This window comes from Mus caroli, chromosome 10, assembly GCF_900094665.2.
Source record: "Mus caroli chromosome 10, CAROLI_EIJ_v1.1, whole genome shotgun sequence".
NCBI classification, from domain to species: domain Eukaryota; kingdom Metazoa; phylum Chordata; class Mammalia; order Rodentia; family Muridae; genus Mus; species Mus caroli.
Window position 1 is genome coordinate 73,672,458 of NC_034579.1, and position 14,769 is coordinate 73,687,226.

Genomic DNA, 14,769 nt, shown 5'->3' on the forward strand with positions numbered 1-14,769 from the left:
AAAAAAAAAAAAAGACAGAGCCATCAAGAAGCCATTAAATAAATAGATCCATCTTGATAGGGCTGGTAGAGTGACTGCTCATGCGGGTCTCACCCTCAACACTAAAGAAAACAAGAGCCCAGAGCAAAAGGAGGTAGCTCTTGGGCATGACCGCATATGCGGTCCCAGCTCTCAAGGAACCTGAGGCATGTAGATCTCTACCTGACCTGCACAATTCCAGGCTACATAGTAAGATCTTATCTTAAAACCAAAAGGGATTATTAGCTCATGTGTTTCAGAAGGCTAAGCTTCAGCTTGATCCAGGTATTTATCTGAGGTTCTCTCACGTGGCTTGCAAGTGTGACATAGTCTTACGTAAAGAGGTTATTTCTCTGTAGTGTGGACAATGCAGGAAGGCAACACAAGTCGACTGACCCTCAAGCCTAATCACAAAAGAGAGGCTGCAGGTGGGGGATGGGTACTAAATCCCCCAATTGGGCGCTGGGTGAGAGCCAGAGAGGAGGACGGAGAAGAAGGGAGATGTCCTGCCAGGTGTGGACTGGGGAGGCTGCCATGGATGTGTGGAAAGGGGGAAATGGCAGTTCTCAGGCTGTGGGCAGTTGTGGGTGAGCAAGGTTTGCATTGCAGGCTACAGAACCTGAAGCTGGTGCTTGGCCTGCACAACCTCCATGATCTCCAAGATCCTGGCTTCACCTTCTACATCCAGGAAGCCATTAAACACCCTGGCTACAACCACAAATATGAGAACGACCTGGCACTGCTTAAGGTGCGGGCGAGATGGGGTGGGGTAGCTGAGGGACTGCCATAGTAGCCTGGCTTCTATCTGCCACTTACTGGTCCTCCTGCCCCCACAGCTGGATAGACGAGTGCAGCCCAGCAAGAATATCAAACCACTAGCTCTGCCAAGAAAGCCCCGATCCAAGCCAGCAGAAGGTACCTGGTGCAGCACAGCTGGCTGGGGAATGACCCGCCAGGGTGGGCCCCAGGCCAGGGCCCTGCAGGAGTTGGATCTACGTGTGCTGGACACCCGAATGTGTAACAACAGCCGCTTCTGGAACGGTGTCCTCATAGACAGCATGCTATGCTTAAAGGCTGAGAACAAGAGCCAAGCCCCCTGCAAGGTGAGAAGGATGGCCTGTAGGCCTGGCCTGGACAGCTGCCCCAACCAGCCTCTGACACCCTGGGGAGTGGAAGGAGGGTGGGACTAACATTCACCTCCCTTCTCAGACACGGAAACTGGGAGGGTAAAATACCCTGGTCTAGGTTGGAAGTCAGGAAGCCGGAGAATTGTGGTTTGAAATCCAGTACCATAGATTAGGCATCTGGGCCTAGAGCAAAGGCCCTGGGATACAAAGGAGAGGAGAGAGAAGGGAAAGGAAGAGGGAAAGAGACAGGAAGGCAAGGGTGCACATAGAGCTTACAAGAGGCCCCAGCACCTCCCAGGCCCCTGCTCCCCAACTGCAGGCACAGAGGCTGACTTGTGTGTCCCTCACCTCTTGCAGGGTGACTCTGGAGGGCCCCTGGTGTGTGGCAAAGGCCAGGTGGATGGGATCCTGTCTTTCAGCTCCAAAACCTGCACAGACACCTTCAAGCCGCCTGTGGCCACTGCTGTAGCCCCCTACAGATCCTGGATCAGGAAGGTCATAGGTCACTGGTCACCCCAACCTTTGGCCTGATGTCCCAGATGATCTGGGACACCATTCTCGATGGCGGGGGGCCGGGAAGGGACTAGGTGTGCCTCTGAGGACCAATAAATCCTGATATATCTGTTGAGTCCACCCCTGTCTGCCTCTGGCTTCTGCAAACCTCCATTCCCTCTATAATGATGAAGGTGACCCTTCAGGAGGGCTGTCAGGAGAGTCCTGGGACACAGGCCTGCTGGGAGGCAGAGCAAGAGCAATTACAACAGTGTGGCCAGCAGAGGGTGCAAGCTACCCTCTGTGTCTATCACATGAGGTGGGAGGAGATGGGAGGCTTCACATGGACCGTCCCCAACTTCTGCTTTACTGACACCTTGACAGGAGCAGCCAAAGTGTCACTCCAGTGGGTATTAGTAGACCCAGCATCCGTTCCAGAACATTCCATCACTGTGCTTCCGACTCACACGAAGCCCCATTCCCTCCCTGATCCGCACAAACCTCCCTGGACTCTTCCTGCCTGCCATGTCTGCTCACACTGTATGGCCTTTGTGTCAAGGTCTACATTGAGCTTGATGTCCTCAAAGTCCCTTCTTATGGTGGTGGGGGTAAGACCCTCCCACCTCTACCTAGTTTCCTTGGGCTCTAAATTAACTTGACAAAAAAATGCATTGGCAGGAAAGAAACCTTCACAAGTCTATTAGAGAAGTTAGTGCCAAGCATGCCTGGAAAACATGGCCCTCAGCCCAGTCCTGTCAGCTCTGTGTTGGGAGGCTGAGGTAGGATTGCGTTCATTCCAAAGTCAACCCGGGCTGCCTGCGAAACAGCCCGTCTCAAGGTGGGGGGCACCTATCTCTGCAGCCTTCTCCCAGAACATTCTTTTCTTCCTCTGAGAGAGAGTTCCACACAGCCCAGGCTGGCCTCAAACACCCTGTGTCTAAGGTAGCCGAGGATGACCTTGAGGTCCTGGTGTGCCTGCTTCCACCTCCTAGATGCTGGGGTGACAGGCCTGTTCCACAAGTCCTCTTGAGCCTGGTGCTAGGGAGCATGCTCCACTGCGCTAACCCCCTTCTTTCTTGCACAAAAACAGCTTTGTGAGAACAGGAAGTCTGTAAAAGGCCAGCCAGGAGTCAGAGGGCGGAATTACAGCATTGAAGCTTAAATGCCTTGGAGAGCTTATTTTCCAACCTGCACTTTGTCCCAGAATTCTAAATTGGCTCAGCCTTGATCTCTACCCTGCCCAAGGGAGGATCCCACCTGCCTCACCTGGCTTCTGGACTCTGGCTGGCCCTGGCTCAGTCAAATAGGCTCCAAAGGTATCAGCTGATTAGCTGGGTTTTATCAACACAGAAGGGCATGCCTGGAAGTAACAGATCTGGGAGCCTAGCATGCAGGAGGCTGGGGTGGGCAGGGCAAGAATTCCAGAGGAACCTGGGCTGCAGAGCTGGACAGACCACTCATTAGTTAGAGCGCTGGCTGCTCTCAGAGACGACTCAAGTCTGATTCACACATGGCGGCTCAGAACCACTTGTGACTTAGGTTCAAGGGGATCAGATACCTTCTTCTGGCCAGCCTCTGAGGCAACCTCCCACCCTATAGAAATAAATCTCAAAAGAGTGAGTGGAAGCACAAGACTCAGAACTTCAAGGCCATCCTCTGCTACCTAGGCATGTGAGGCCAGCCTGGGCTACGTGAAACCGTCATCCCGCCTCCACTTCCCCAGTGGCAGGCAGATATCACATGCTTTTGCTCTATGGAAGCCCATGATGTGCTAGCACTCCTACCAAGTAAGTCCTGGGCTAGCCCTATCTTTCTCTTTTTATTTATTTTTTCTTCTTCTGTTTTCTTATTTGTCTATGATTTATTTTGAGGCAAGGTCTCTGAATCCCTGGATGTCTTATAACTCCTCTATATAGACCAGGCCAGCCTAAAACTCACAGAAATCCTCCTGCCTCTGCCTCCCCAGTGCTGGGACTAAAGGCATGCAGCACCATACCCCATTCTTTTTCATCTTTGAAATGAAGTCTCTCTCCAGCTCAGGATATTTCTTGGTTATCCTGTTCTCCCACCTTCAGAGGGACGGGATTAGAAGTGTGAGTCACCAAGTATGGCTCACTTCATCCTCTGTGACATCTGAGTTCTTCCCTCTGGCCCTTCACAAACACTCACAAACAGTCCCCAACACCTAGGTTGTGTGTGCAAGTTAACCTTGGGCGTCACAGAAAGTTGTTTTTAATTTTCTTGTTTTGTTTTTGTTTGTTCTAAGACAGGGTTTCTCTGTGTAGCCCTGGCTGTCCTGGAACTCACTCTGTAGACCAGGCTGGCCTCGAACTCAGAAATCCACCGTAGACCAGGCTGGCCTCGAACTCAGAAATCCACCTGCCTCTGCCTCCCGAGTGCTAAGATAAAGGCCTAGGCCATCAGATCCAGCTGGGTTTTTTGAGACAGGGACCTGGAACTCGCTGAATTAGCTAGCCTGGCTATGCAGCGATTCCCGGGGAACTACCTACCCCACCCCCCACAGTCTCCACCCCCCACAGTCTCCACCCCCCACAGTCTCCACCCCAGTACTGGTTTTAAAAACCCTTGACACCACTCCAGGCTTTCTCTGCAGAATTGAGCTCAGATCCTTGCGTCTGTGCAACAGACACTTTATTCCTTGAGACTGAGCCAAGAGGTAGTAACACACTTCCTTAATCCTCCAATCGGGAGGTGGAGGCAGGCAGAACTCGTGAGTTTGAGGCCAGCCTGGTCAACAGAGCAACTTTCAGGACAGGCAGGGCCACACATAGAAACCCAGTCTGAAAAACAAAACAAAACAAACAAAATAAATAAATAAATAGTTGATGTTTATCTGTAAACCCTCGAACACTCATCCATGGTCCCTTCTCCACTTAGACAGAGGTGTGGTGGTCTCTGTCTCTGAGTGTTGCTCTAGCAAGGTCAGTAAAGCCTAATGTACAGAAGGAAGTGGCCAGTTGGGCCTTAGCCACCGGCCTAAACACGCACAGCCACCAGCCGGCTGGACTTCCTCGCAGCTCTCAGGCCCCCACCAGGATTCTGGGGCGGCTCCAACTGGACACAGATCAGAGGTGCCAGGCCTGTGAGGCAGGCAAGTTGTTTTACTGCTGCTGTCGAAGCCTCCTCAGCTGTTGCTTCCATCGAGAAGCAGTCCCACCCATCCCATGAGGAGTAGGAGTTCAAAGGCTGACCAAAGACAGGAGCTGGACGGGACCTACCTTAGTAGATAAGCAGCAATATGGAGCCTGGAGTTCCTGCACTACTTGGCAATGCAGAGCCCATCATGAGGTTTCTCTCTCTCTCTCTCTCTCTCTCTGTCTCTCTCTCTCATTGCCTAGTCTGCCCTTGAGCTCGCAGTGGCAGTCATTCCCCTGCTTCAGTTTCCTGGATGTCAGGATGACAGACATGTACCAGCACACCTGGTTTCTCGCCAGGACAGCACCAGTTAGCCCCTCAGCTTCTGATCCCTAGATACCACAGGCTGAGGGCCTGAGGAGGCTAGGGCCAGGGCCTGGGAGGTAGGACAGGACTCAAGAAACATCTCACTGGGAAGAACCAAATGGAAGAGCACCACCGGGCAGCTAGTGGTGTCCTGGCACCATGGCAGTGAACATAGCAGAACACAGGCAGGCGGCCTGGTCCTCAGGGTTCAGCTCGCATAAGCAGCTGGCATGGTGGGCAGGCGGGCTGTGTTGGCTACTTTTCTGTTGCTGTGATAAAACACCAAGACCAAGGCAACTTATGGGAGGGACCATTTGTTTGGGCTTACAGTTTCAGAGGGTTAGAGTCCACCATGGTGGGTCACCCTGACAATAGGTGCCAAGCTGAGACAGTGAACGAAATCTCCACACCCACCCATAGTGACATACCTCCACCAGTAGGGTCGCACCTCCTAAACCTCCCAAACCATGCCCACCAACCAAGAACCAAACACTCAGCTGAAGGAGACTACCGGACAGCTCATTCAAACCACAGAAAGCTTGCTCACCCTGCATTTGAGAGGCTAAGATGGGAGGAGCCTGAGTTTAGGCCAGCATGAAGACAGAAAGAAACCCCGAGCCAAAGGAAAAGAAGAGAAAAGACAAGAGGGGCTGGAGAGGGGGCTCATGGGTGAGGGGCTGGAGAGGGGGCTCATGGGTGAGGGGCTAGAGAGGGGGCTCATGGGTGAGGGGCTGGAGAGGGGCTCATGGGTGAGGGCTGGAGAGGGGCTCATGGGTGAGGGCTGGAGAGGGGCTCACTGTAAGGAGGGCACTTGTTGCTCTCACCCAGGAACAGAGTTCCATTTCCAGCACAAGGTGCCTCACACCCTTTTTGACTCCAGTCCCAGGGGATCCAGTGCTCTCCCGGATCTTCTGGCCTCCCCAGGAACCACGCACACAGTACACACACGTCTGCAGGCAAACCACATATTCATAAGATAAAATTAAATAAAATGCGTCTATGCATGGATATACACACTAATATAAATATTTTTTAATTTAAAATAAATTTAAACATTTTTTTCAAGGATTTATTTATTTATTCTATATAAGCACATTGTAGCTGTCTTCAGACACACCAGAAGAGGGCACCAGATCTCATTACAGATGGTTGTGGCCATGTGGTTGCTGTAATTTGAACTCAAGACCTCTGGAAGAGTAGTCAGTGCTTTTAATCACTGAGCCCCAAATTTATGGATCGCTCAGTTCGAGGCCAGCCTGGTCTACAGAGTGAGTTCCAGGATAGCCAGGGTGACACAAAGAACCTAGTCTCGCAAAAACAAACAAACAATGAAAATATTAAAATAAAAGCAGCCCAAACAACACGTATATTTTTACAGCTATATCTCAGTAGAGCAAGGGAAGGCGGGTCTTGGGAGAGCCAGAGAGCTGCCACCCCAGCACATGCTGGTGGAAAGCCTTCCTGTGGGCTGGGCTGCCCTGGCGTCTGGCGTTTCTTCTGTAGGGTCCTTCCCTTCCGCTCCTCAGAAGAGCCCTCACCAGGTGGCAAGTCAAATGTCCACACAAAACTTCAGACAAAAAGTGCTGGCTGTGCTTTCTCATCTACAGCCAAGGTTCCAGACCAGCTGTGCAGGTGGAGCCCGGCAGGGCCCACCCTTCCTCTCCCAGAGTCAGGGATTCTGGCTCTGCAGGGCTTGAGGCCTGGCCACTCCAGACTCTCCTTTACTTGAGATTCTGCTCAGTCTCCCTGTCACTTGCAGAGAACTAATCAGGGGCTGGGGAACGAGTGGCTGGGATGGGAGTGGGGTGAGAGTGCCTTCCTAGAATTCTGAAGGGAAGGGTCTAGAGGCCGGGCTCAGTGGCAGGGCTCTTTACAAACATGTGAATCTATGGATTCTATCTCCAACCCAGCAAAAACTCAAACAAAAGTTAAATTAAAAATCCTGAATTTTAATCCAGTGATGGTGGTGCACACCCTTAATCCCAGCACTGGGGAGGCAGAGGCAGGTGGATCTCTGTGAGTTCGAGGACAGCCTGGGCTACAGAAAGAGTTCCAGGACATCCAGGGCTACACAGAGAAACCTTGTCTTGAAAAACCAAAAAACAAACAAAGAAAGAAAACAAATCAAAAACAAAGCAACAACCACAAACAATCCTGAATTTCAATACACAACAGATAGTTCTCAATATACCTATGTTGCAAACACTGGGTGGAAAAGCCCTAAACATTGAATCTAAGTCTTAAAATTATGACACTCAAATTTATGGGTTGATTTGTGTTTAGTTATCTTTCCTTTTTTTCTTCTTTGATTTCTTTCTTTTTGTTGTTGTTATTGTTTTTGTTGGGTTTTGTTTGATTTGCTTTTTGTGTTTTTTGACACAGAGTTTCTCTGTGTAGCTCTCTGGTTACCCACTCTGTAGTCTTACATAACAGGCTGGCCTTGAACTCATAGAGCTCCGCCTGCCTCTGCCTCCCCAGCGCTGGGATTAAAAGTGTGCACTGCCCCTGGTTATTTTCTTTTTTAAATTTAATTTCAGTTTATATGTGGTGGGTTTCAGACCCGGGACAAGGGACTGGGTGCATATTTAACATATACCTCCAGGTTCTCCCAGCATCCCGCAGCAGTCCCTACCTAGTACAGGGCACGGTTAGCATATACTGCCCTCTGCCCTGAATTCTCCAGCCCAGCCGGGCTGCCCCTCCCCCAGCAGCTCTTTCCCAGATAAGCCCGGCATTTTGCTCTCTCCTCTCTCTCTCCCTCTCTGCACCATGCACATGTTTTCTTTTCTCTCTGCCTCCGTCCTTCGGGACCAGTGAACCCACCTGAGAGCGGCTTCCCAATAAACCTAACCTGCCTTTATATACTTTAATTTGGCTCCAATTGGTTGATGTTGTAGGTGGAGAACAGCACATGGTCCTGTGTGGATGTTTTGCCTGTGTGCACGTTGGTGCACTGCTTTCTTGCCACGCCTGCTGTCTTCCGAGGAGACCAGAAGCAGGCGTCAGATTCCCGGGAGCTGCCCTGTGGGTGCTGGAGATAAACCCGGCTGTCCTGGAAGAGTGGTCAGTATTCTTAAACAGCTGACCCTTTCTCCAGCCCCCTTTCTCCTTTCTTCAGTGTGGGTTTTTGCTTTCATTTGGTTTTGACAGGGTCTCCTGTAGCCCAGGGTGGACTCAAACTGACTTTTTGCCAAAGGACGCTGAACTCCTGGCTTCCAACTGCCAAGTTCTGGAATGACTGGCATGCACCACCATTCCAGGCTTTCCACATCTTTTATCTGCTAGTCCAGCTGGTCATGGGAGGTCAGGTGGCTGAGACTGAGTAAGGCAAAGGGGCTTCAGAAGGCTGCGGGCCATGTAGGGTCAGGGAAGAATCTAGAAAGCCAGACCTGGGAGGAGGCGAGGCTTCACTGTGTAAACACAGGGCAGGGCTTCCTGGCCAACCTGAAATTTCCCAGAGGCCCAAACATGAGGGGTTAGGCATTCCACTCAGTCCAGCCCTGTTTGTTTTGACCCTAGGAGCCTTTGATGCCAGCTGGCAGCTCTCCTGCCCTAACCCTCATTCTGCACGTAGCTTGGAAAGGCCTCTCTGTGGCGGCTTTAGGATTCTGGGTACTTAGTTCTGAGGCCCGGCCTCTGAGAGGCAGCTGCTGCTCTGTGTAAGTGGGTCACCAGGGTCATAGTGACTTACTAATGAGTCCTGCACCTGGACTCACCTTTCACCCCTGCCCATGGCTCTGGCCTTCCTGGACATTCCCAAAGCCCCTGGCATAGTGTGCACCCCCTCAAAGGAGCTACTCAAAGGACCCCTGAAGCTATTGCCAAAGCCCTCCTTGCTCCCATCTCCCACTTAAAAATAATCTATTTTATGTGTATGAGTACACTGTAGCTGTGAGCTTTCATGTGGTTGTTGGGAATTGGATCTAGGACCTCTGCTCGCTCTGGTCTCGGCCCTGCTCCCTCAGGCCCAAAGACTGAGGTCCTGGCCAGCCTGGAATTCACTATATAAACTAGGCTGGCCTCCAACTCACAGGAGATCCACCTGCCTTTGCCTCCCAAATGTTAGGATTAAGGCTTTTCATTTCAGCAAAGGAGCCAGAGGCTAGCTGGGTCTACATAGTAAACTCCAAGCCAGCCAAGTCTATCCAGTGAGCACCTTTCTCAAACAAACAAAACGCAAAAACTGTGACAAAATGTCCATGCCACAAAATAAGCTTAAAACAACAACAGAGCCAGGCAGTGGTGTGTGTGGTGACGCATTGCATTCCTTTAATCCCAGCACTTGGGAGGCAGAGGCAGGCGGATTTCTGAGTTCAAGGCCAGCCTGATCTACAGAGTGAGTTCCAGGACAGCCAGGGCTATGCAGAGAAACCCTGTCTCGAAAAATCAAAAAAAAAAAAAGGAAAAAAAAATTTTTAATTAATAAATAAATAAGACACGCTATGGGGAGATGGCTCGATTTTTAGGGTGCTTGCTGCTTTTCCAGAGGACCACACTTCAGTTCTCAGTACCACATCAGGCCCATAATGCCAACTCCAGGGAACCAGGTGCCTGCCTGCTCTAGCCTCTGTAGCACTTGCATTCATGTGGTACACACACACAGAGACATACTTACACATAAATAAATAAATACTTAAAAAAAGTTATTCCAGGCAGGGTGGTGCATGCCTTTAAATCAGCACTTGAGAGGCAGAGGCAAGCAGATTTCTGAGTTCGAGGCCAGCCTGGTCTACAGGGTGGGTTCTAGGACAGCCAGGGCTACACAGAGAAACCCTGTCTCGAACCCCCCCCCCCCAATTATTTTATTTATGTGAGTACACTGTTGTTCTCTTCAGACACACCAGAAGAGGGCGTCAGATCCCATTACAGATGGCTGTGAGCCACCATGTGGTTGCTGGGAACTGAACTCAGGACCTCTAGAAGAGCAGTCAATGCTCTTAGTCACTGAGTCATTTCTCCAGCACCCAAATAAATACTTTTTTTTTAAAATATGAAACGCTTCACGAATTTGCGTGTCATCCTTGCGCAGGGGCCATGCTAATCTTCTCTGTATCGTTCCAATTTTAGTATATGTGCTGCCGAAGCGAGCGCGAATAAATACTTTTTTGAGATAGAGCCTTACAACTTAGTCTAGAACTGGCTATGTAGCCCAAACTGTCCTCAAAACTCAGATGCCTGCCTCTGCCTCCTGATGTTGGGGTTAGAAGCCTGCGCCGCAGTGCACGACCTTCAAATATAATTTGTTTTTGATTGGTTTGGTTTTATTCGGTTTTGGTTTTTTGATACAGGGTTTCTTTTGCAGCTCTGGCTGTCCTGGTGGTACACACTCTATAGATTAGGCCGTCCACCTGCTTCTGTGTCTCCCGAGTGCTGGGATATAAAAGGCATATGCCACCACCACCAGGCTGAAATGTAAGGTATTTTTTTAAATGAAAAGGTCGGCGGAGCATCGTGGGTCAGGCATTTACCCCAGCAGAGGCAGGGGCAGGTGGATGTTTGAGTTCGAGGTCAGTTTGGTCTACAGAGTAAGTTTCTTTTTTTTTTAAGTTTCAAGACAGCCAGGGCTACACAGAGAAACCTTGTCTCAAAATGAGACAGAGAGAGGAGAGAGAGAGGGATGAAAGAGCGGGGATAGGGGAGAAAGGAGAGGAGAGGGGAAAGAGTGGGGGTAGGGGAGTGGGGAGAGAGGGAGAGCACGAGCGAGGCGAGAGCGCGCGCGCGAGCACGAGGGCAGTCCAGGCTCCAGGCCCCACCCCCTCGAGGGTGTGGCCTGTGTGGTCACGTGCCAACGCTTCTCCACCGGCTCCTCTTCTGTAGCGCGAGCCGGAGCGGCGGACGCCCGGTACGTGCCTACTCCCTGTGCGCCTGGCGCCCCCGCCCTGCGAAGCCGCGTGCGTGCGTACGTGCGTGCCTGCGTGCGCGCGCCCCGCCCTTCTTATAGAGCCGCAGTGGGGCAGCTCTTGGACGAGGCGACATGGCGGTGGCGCTGCTGCTGGCGCTGGCCTTCACGCTCCTGAGCGGCCAAGGCGCCTGCGCGGCGGGTAAGAGCGGGGTGCTGGGACCGGGCTGGGGTCACGGACCTAAGGTGAGCCTCAGATTTCGGGGACTCGGTGGTGTAGGGAACCACAGATTTGGTTCCCTACTCGGGTTCGAGGCTGGAGATTGTGGAGGAGTAACAGTGGCTGTGGGTGACCCTCGAGTTGAACCTAGCCTCGACTGGGCGTCGAGGTGGAGGGGGGGTGATCTTAGAGATGAGGCCCTGGAGAGACAAGTCAAAGGTTAGGACTCTGGGGGAGACGTCCCAAGGTTGTGGGAACCGGAGGTGGAAGGAGCCGCCACCTTGTGGTGGTCCCCACCAGGACAGGGGCTGGAAGGTAATTTAGAGAATTTGGATTACAGAAGTGAGTGGGATGACCCCAGATTTTGGTCAGCTGGAGATGGAAGGAGCCGCTTCCCTAACTGTCCCAGCTCCCGGAATAGGGCTGGGACGTGACCCTGGAGGTTTGGGGATACAACAATGACTATAATTGGCTTAGGTTTTGGGGAGTTAGGGAAGGTGTGGGAAGAGGTGACCCTGATGCTGGAAGACAGTAAGGCTCTGGGGCAACATCTCCAACGTGAGTGGGGGCGTCCGTGGCCAGGGAGCTATCTGGACCATCTTGGTGTCTCCACCTGTGTACCAGGACTGGGACGGAACCCTAGTAATTGACCTCCTCCTGGTGTTGGGGCCTGGGAGCCTGAAGATAATAAAAGAAGTCAGCACATTGAGGGTTCCACACCTGAGAGTCAAGGCTGGAAAGTAACCATGGGCCAGAGGGAACTGCAGGACATCTGAGAGAGGTTTATGGGACCTGGGGTGAGGGACAGCAGTGTTGCAGGTGGCTTCCTCCAGGATTGGAGAGATCTGGGGACTGAGGAAGCTGCCACCTTGGGGAGATCCCAAATTTGGAAGACCTGGGAGTCGAAGGAATTGCAATCTTGGTGTCCCCACTCAGGGAACAGAGTGAGGGTCACAGTCCCTAATTTAGGAGGGCATGGAGTTAGAGAGGTCTGTCACTTTAGTGTTACCATCTGAGCAAGGGGAGGATGCGAAACAGACTTTCCTACAAGGGCTGTCTCCAAGTTTTGGGGTCACTAGGGGGACTAGAGTAGGAAGAGCTACCATTTCAGGGTGTCCATACTTGGGGGACCAGGCAGGGAGATGATTCAGAAGGTTTGGGGTACAGAAGTGCCTGGGGAGAGATCCACAAGTTTGGGCATGTGGGTGGAAGTGAGGTGACTAGGAATTTGGGGGAGGTCCTTGATGTTTGGTGATGGAGAAAGGATTGGAAGGTCTCAGTGGAGGAAGCTGCTGCATTGCTGTTTCTACTTAGTGAAGGAGCACAGCACTGCTTGGGGAATGTGAAAGAAGAGGTTGAAGTTGATGGGGGATAGCATTGCCTATTAGTAATGTCCTCAGGTCTCTGGAGGATGTGGATTGGAAATGGGGTGAGAGGTGACCCCATGGGTTCTTGGGGTACAGAGGTGCCCAGGGATGGGTAGGCTTGGAGGGCTGGGGGTGAGTGGACTCGCCCTCACATGTGGGAGTTGGGTGAGGAGTTCCTGAGAGGCAGTTCCCACCCCTAGGTTTGGAGGAGTCCTAATCAGCTGTCCCTGTCCTCCTTGGGGTGAGCTTGCAGGCTCTCCATAGTCCACAGAGGCTGTATCCCTGTAATGGCCACCTGTCCCTGCCCCTCTTGGCTCAGGCAGAGCTTCAGGCTGGTCAAGGACTTCCCTGGGAGTGAGTGCCTGGGAATGGCCCCGGACCCCAGGCTCAGGCACTTGCTGGATTATCATTCCTGGTGGGATTTCTGGTGGCCAGGGCTCTGCACACTCAGCTTGCTCCCACCCTGGAGTCTGGCCCATTCTGGCCTTAGATCCTTGCCTGATGGAGGCTCAAAAGGGCAGCTGAGGTAGAAAGGCAGGGATTCAGGGTCATGGCAAGGTTGAACATGTGGTAGGCCTCGAACACATGGACTGCTCTCCTGCCCTCTCCAGACAGCAGGCAAAGGGCAGAGCCAGAGCTCCACTGGAGAAGTGGGCCACGTGACTGCTGCCCCCATCAGCAGCAGGTACAGGAGGGGCTGTCCCTGGCAGCAGTGCCCGGCATTAATTCTGACCCACTTTTTCCAGGCCCTCTTCCTTACCATCAAAACATCTTGAGGTGCCTCCATGAGGCTGGCTCTTGGTGCAGATAGCTGTCCCCTGGCGAGATGGAGGCAGTTGATTTATTCTGTCCTGGGTAGGAAGCCTGGCTGGGCACAGGCCCAGTGGCTTTCTGCCTGGGGTTAAGCAGACCTTTGCAATGCCTGGGAGCCAAGCACAGAGTGTAGCTTACGGGCAGGTCCTAACCTTTCCTGGGAACAGACCCATAGCCTACAGCCTGGGCAGGGCCCAGGTCAACCAGTGATGTGTTTTCCATTGTGCAGTGGGGGGAGGGGGCTCTGCTCAGAGGGCTGTGCCTGGACACTTAAGGTTTCCTGATTACATGAGGCTGAATTTGATACTAGGGTCTCTTCAGGCTCTGGTCCAAGCATTTCACACCCTGATTTCACATGCTTGCTCTGAGTGAGTGACTAGGCTGGCCTCCCTGGCTAGGCCAACTCAGACACTCACTGCCAGGTGTTACCCCAGCAGTTACCCAGATCTGATTTAACCCTAATAATTCCTCAGGCTTCTAGATGACATGGTGAGAGAGGTGACAACAGTGCCCCCTCCCTCCCTGTACCCTGTGGTGCTGGCTTATTTACCCAATGCCTCAGGCTGGCCCTGCTCTCACCTGTCTGCCAGTAGGCAGGAAGGAGGGACTGCGAGGACATGCTGCAAGCTGTGGGATACAAGTCACATGGCCAAGCTGTGGAGGCTCCTGGGGAGGGATCATAGTTAGTGGTCACCCCTAAGCAGTGCTAGCTAGGCTCTGTGTGGGAAGGTTGGACAGATGTCAAGGGAGTACCACAGGGCACCCTGCATTCCTGAGACTAGATTATGGGTCATTTAGTTGGTCCTAAAGGGCTGAAATGTGGCCACTAGGCGTGTGGTCCTTGGGAACATGGTAGCCATGTCCCAGATGGATGACACCCACAGTATAGTGTCTCTTCAGAAACCTAGCTGGGGCTGGGGTCTTCAGGGCACCCGTCTTTCCTGACAGTCCTAGATGGAGTGGAGTTGATACAGACATCCTGGAGCAGTAAACAGGAAAGGGGACTAAGGGAAAGGGCACTCACTGCTGTGGCCTCCTCCTGACTCAGCCTACCCACGTGCCTGCAACTCAGCTCTGGAACCAGGAAACCTCTACCAAGCTGCTGTGTCGTTCATACCCCAGGGGCCTTGAGGCCTCCCGGGCTCTAGGTGTCACTCTTGGTCCTGGAGCTTATCCTGCCGCTGTCCCACCCCCCACCCCCACTACAGGGCCTAACTAAAGCCTAAGCCTTCAGACAGCAACCACACCTTGTGTAGGCATGCAAAGACCTGCCTTCCCACGGGACATGTGTTTGGGGCAGGCATACAGGTCTGAGTGTTCCAGGTCCCTATGTAACGCTGAGAGGCCCTGTCTTGAAGTATTTGTTTGTTTGTTTTTGTTTTTTTCTTTTTTTTTTTTTCTTTTTTTTTTGGTTTTTCGAGACAGGGTTTC

General features: G+C 52.3%; 2 protein-coding genes and 1 non-coding gene across 4 annotated transcripts in view; 2 read left to right on the forward strand and 1 right to left on the reverse strand.

Annotated features, from left to right (window-relative positions):
* Gzmm (granzyme M) overlaps nt 1-1,743 on the forward strand; it is a 6,508-nt gene extending 4,765 nt beyond the window's left edge. The window contains exons 2-4 of the mRNA XM_029482974.1: nt 600-766; nt 855-1,121; nt 1,503-1,743. Of these exons, the coding sequence (XP_029338834.1) occupies nt 600-766; nt 855-1,121; nt 1,503-1,676 (608 nt within the window). The 3' untranslated portion in view covers nt 1,677-1,743. The remainder of the gene's footprint in view (nt 1-599; nt 767-854; nt 1,122-1,502) is intronic.
* Nucleotides 1,744-10,083: 8,340 nt separating this feature from the next.
* Nucleotides 10,084-10,190, reverse strand: LOC115032283. Its single transcript, XR_003837923.1, has one exon. It is a non-coding gene; the product is annotated as a U6 spliceosomal RNA (small nuclear RNA).
* Nucleotides 10,191-10,917: 727 nt separating this feature from the next.
* Bsg (basigin (Ok blood group)) overlaps nt 10,918-14,769 on the forward strand; it is a 7,729-nt gene continuing 3,877 nt past the window's right edge. Inside the window, exon 1 of one of the 2 annotated variants that reach the window (XM_021174010.1) lies at nt 10,918-11,140. In XM_021174010.1, coding sequence (XP_021029669.1) covers nt 11,074-11,140 — 67 coding nt within the window. In that variant the 5' untranslated portion in view covers nt 10,918-11,073. The remainder of the gene's footprint in view (nt 11,141-14,769) is intronic. The other variant, XM_021174011.2, reaches the window with a different exon arrangement.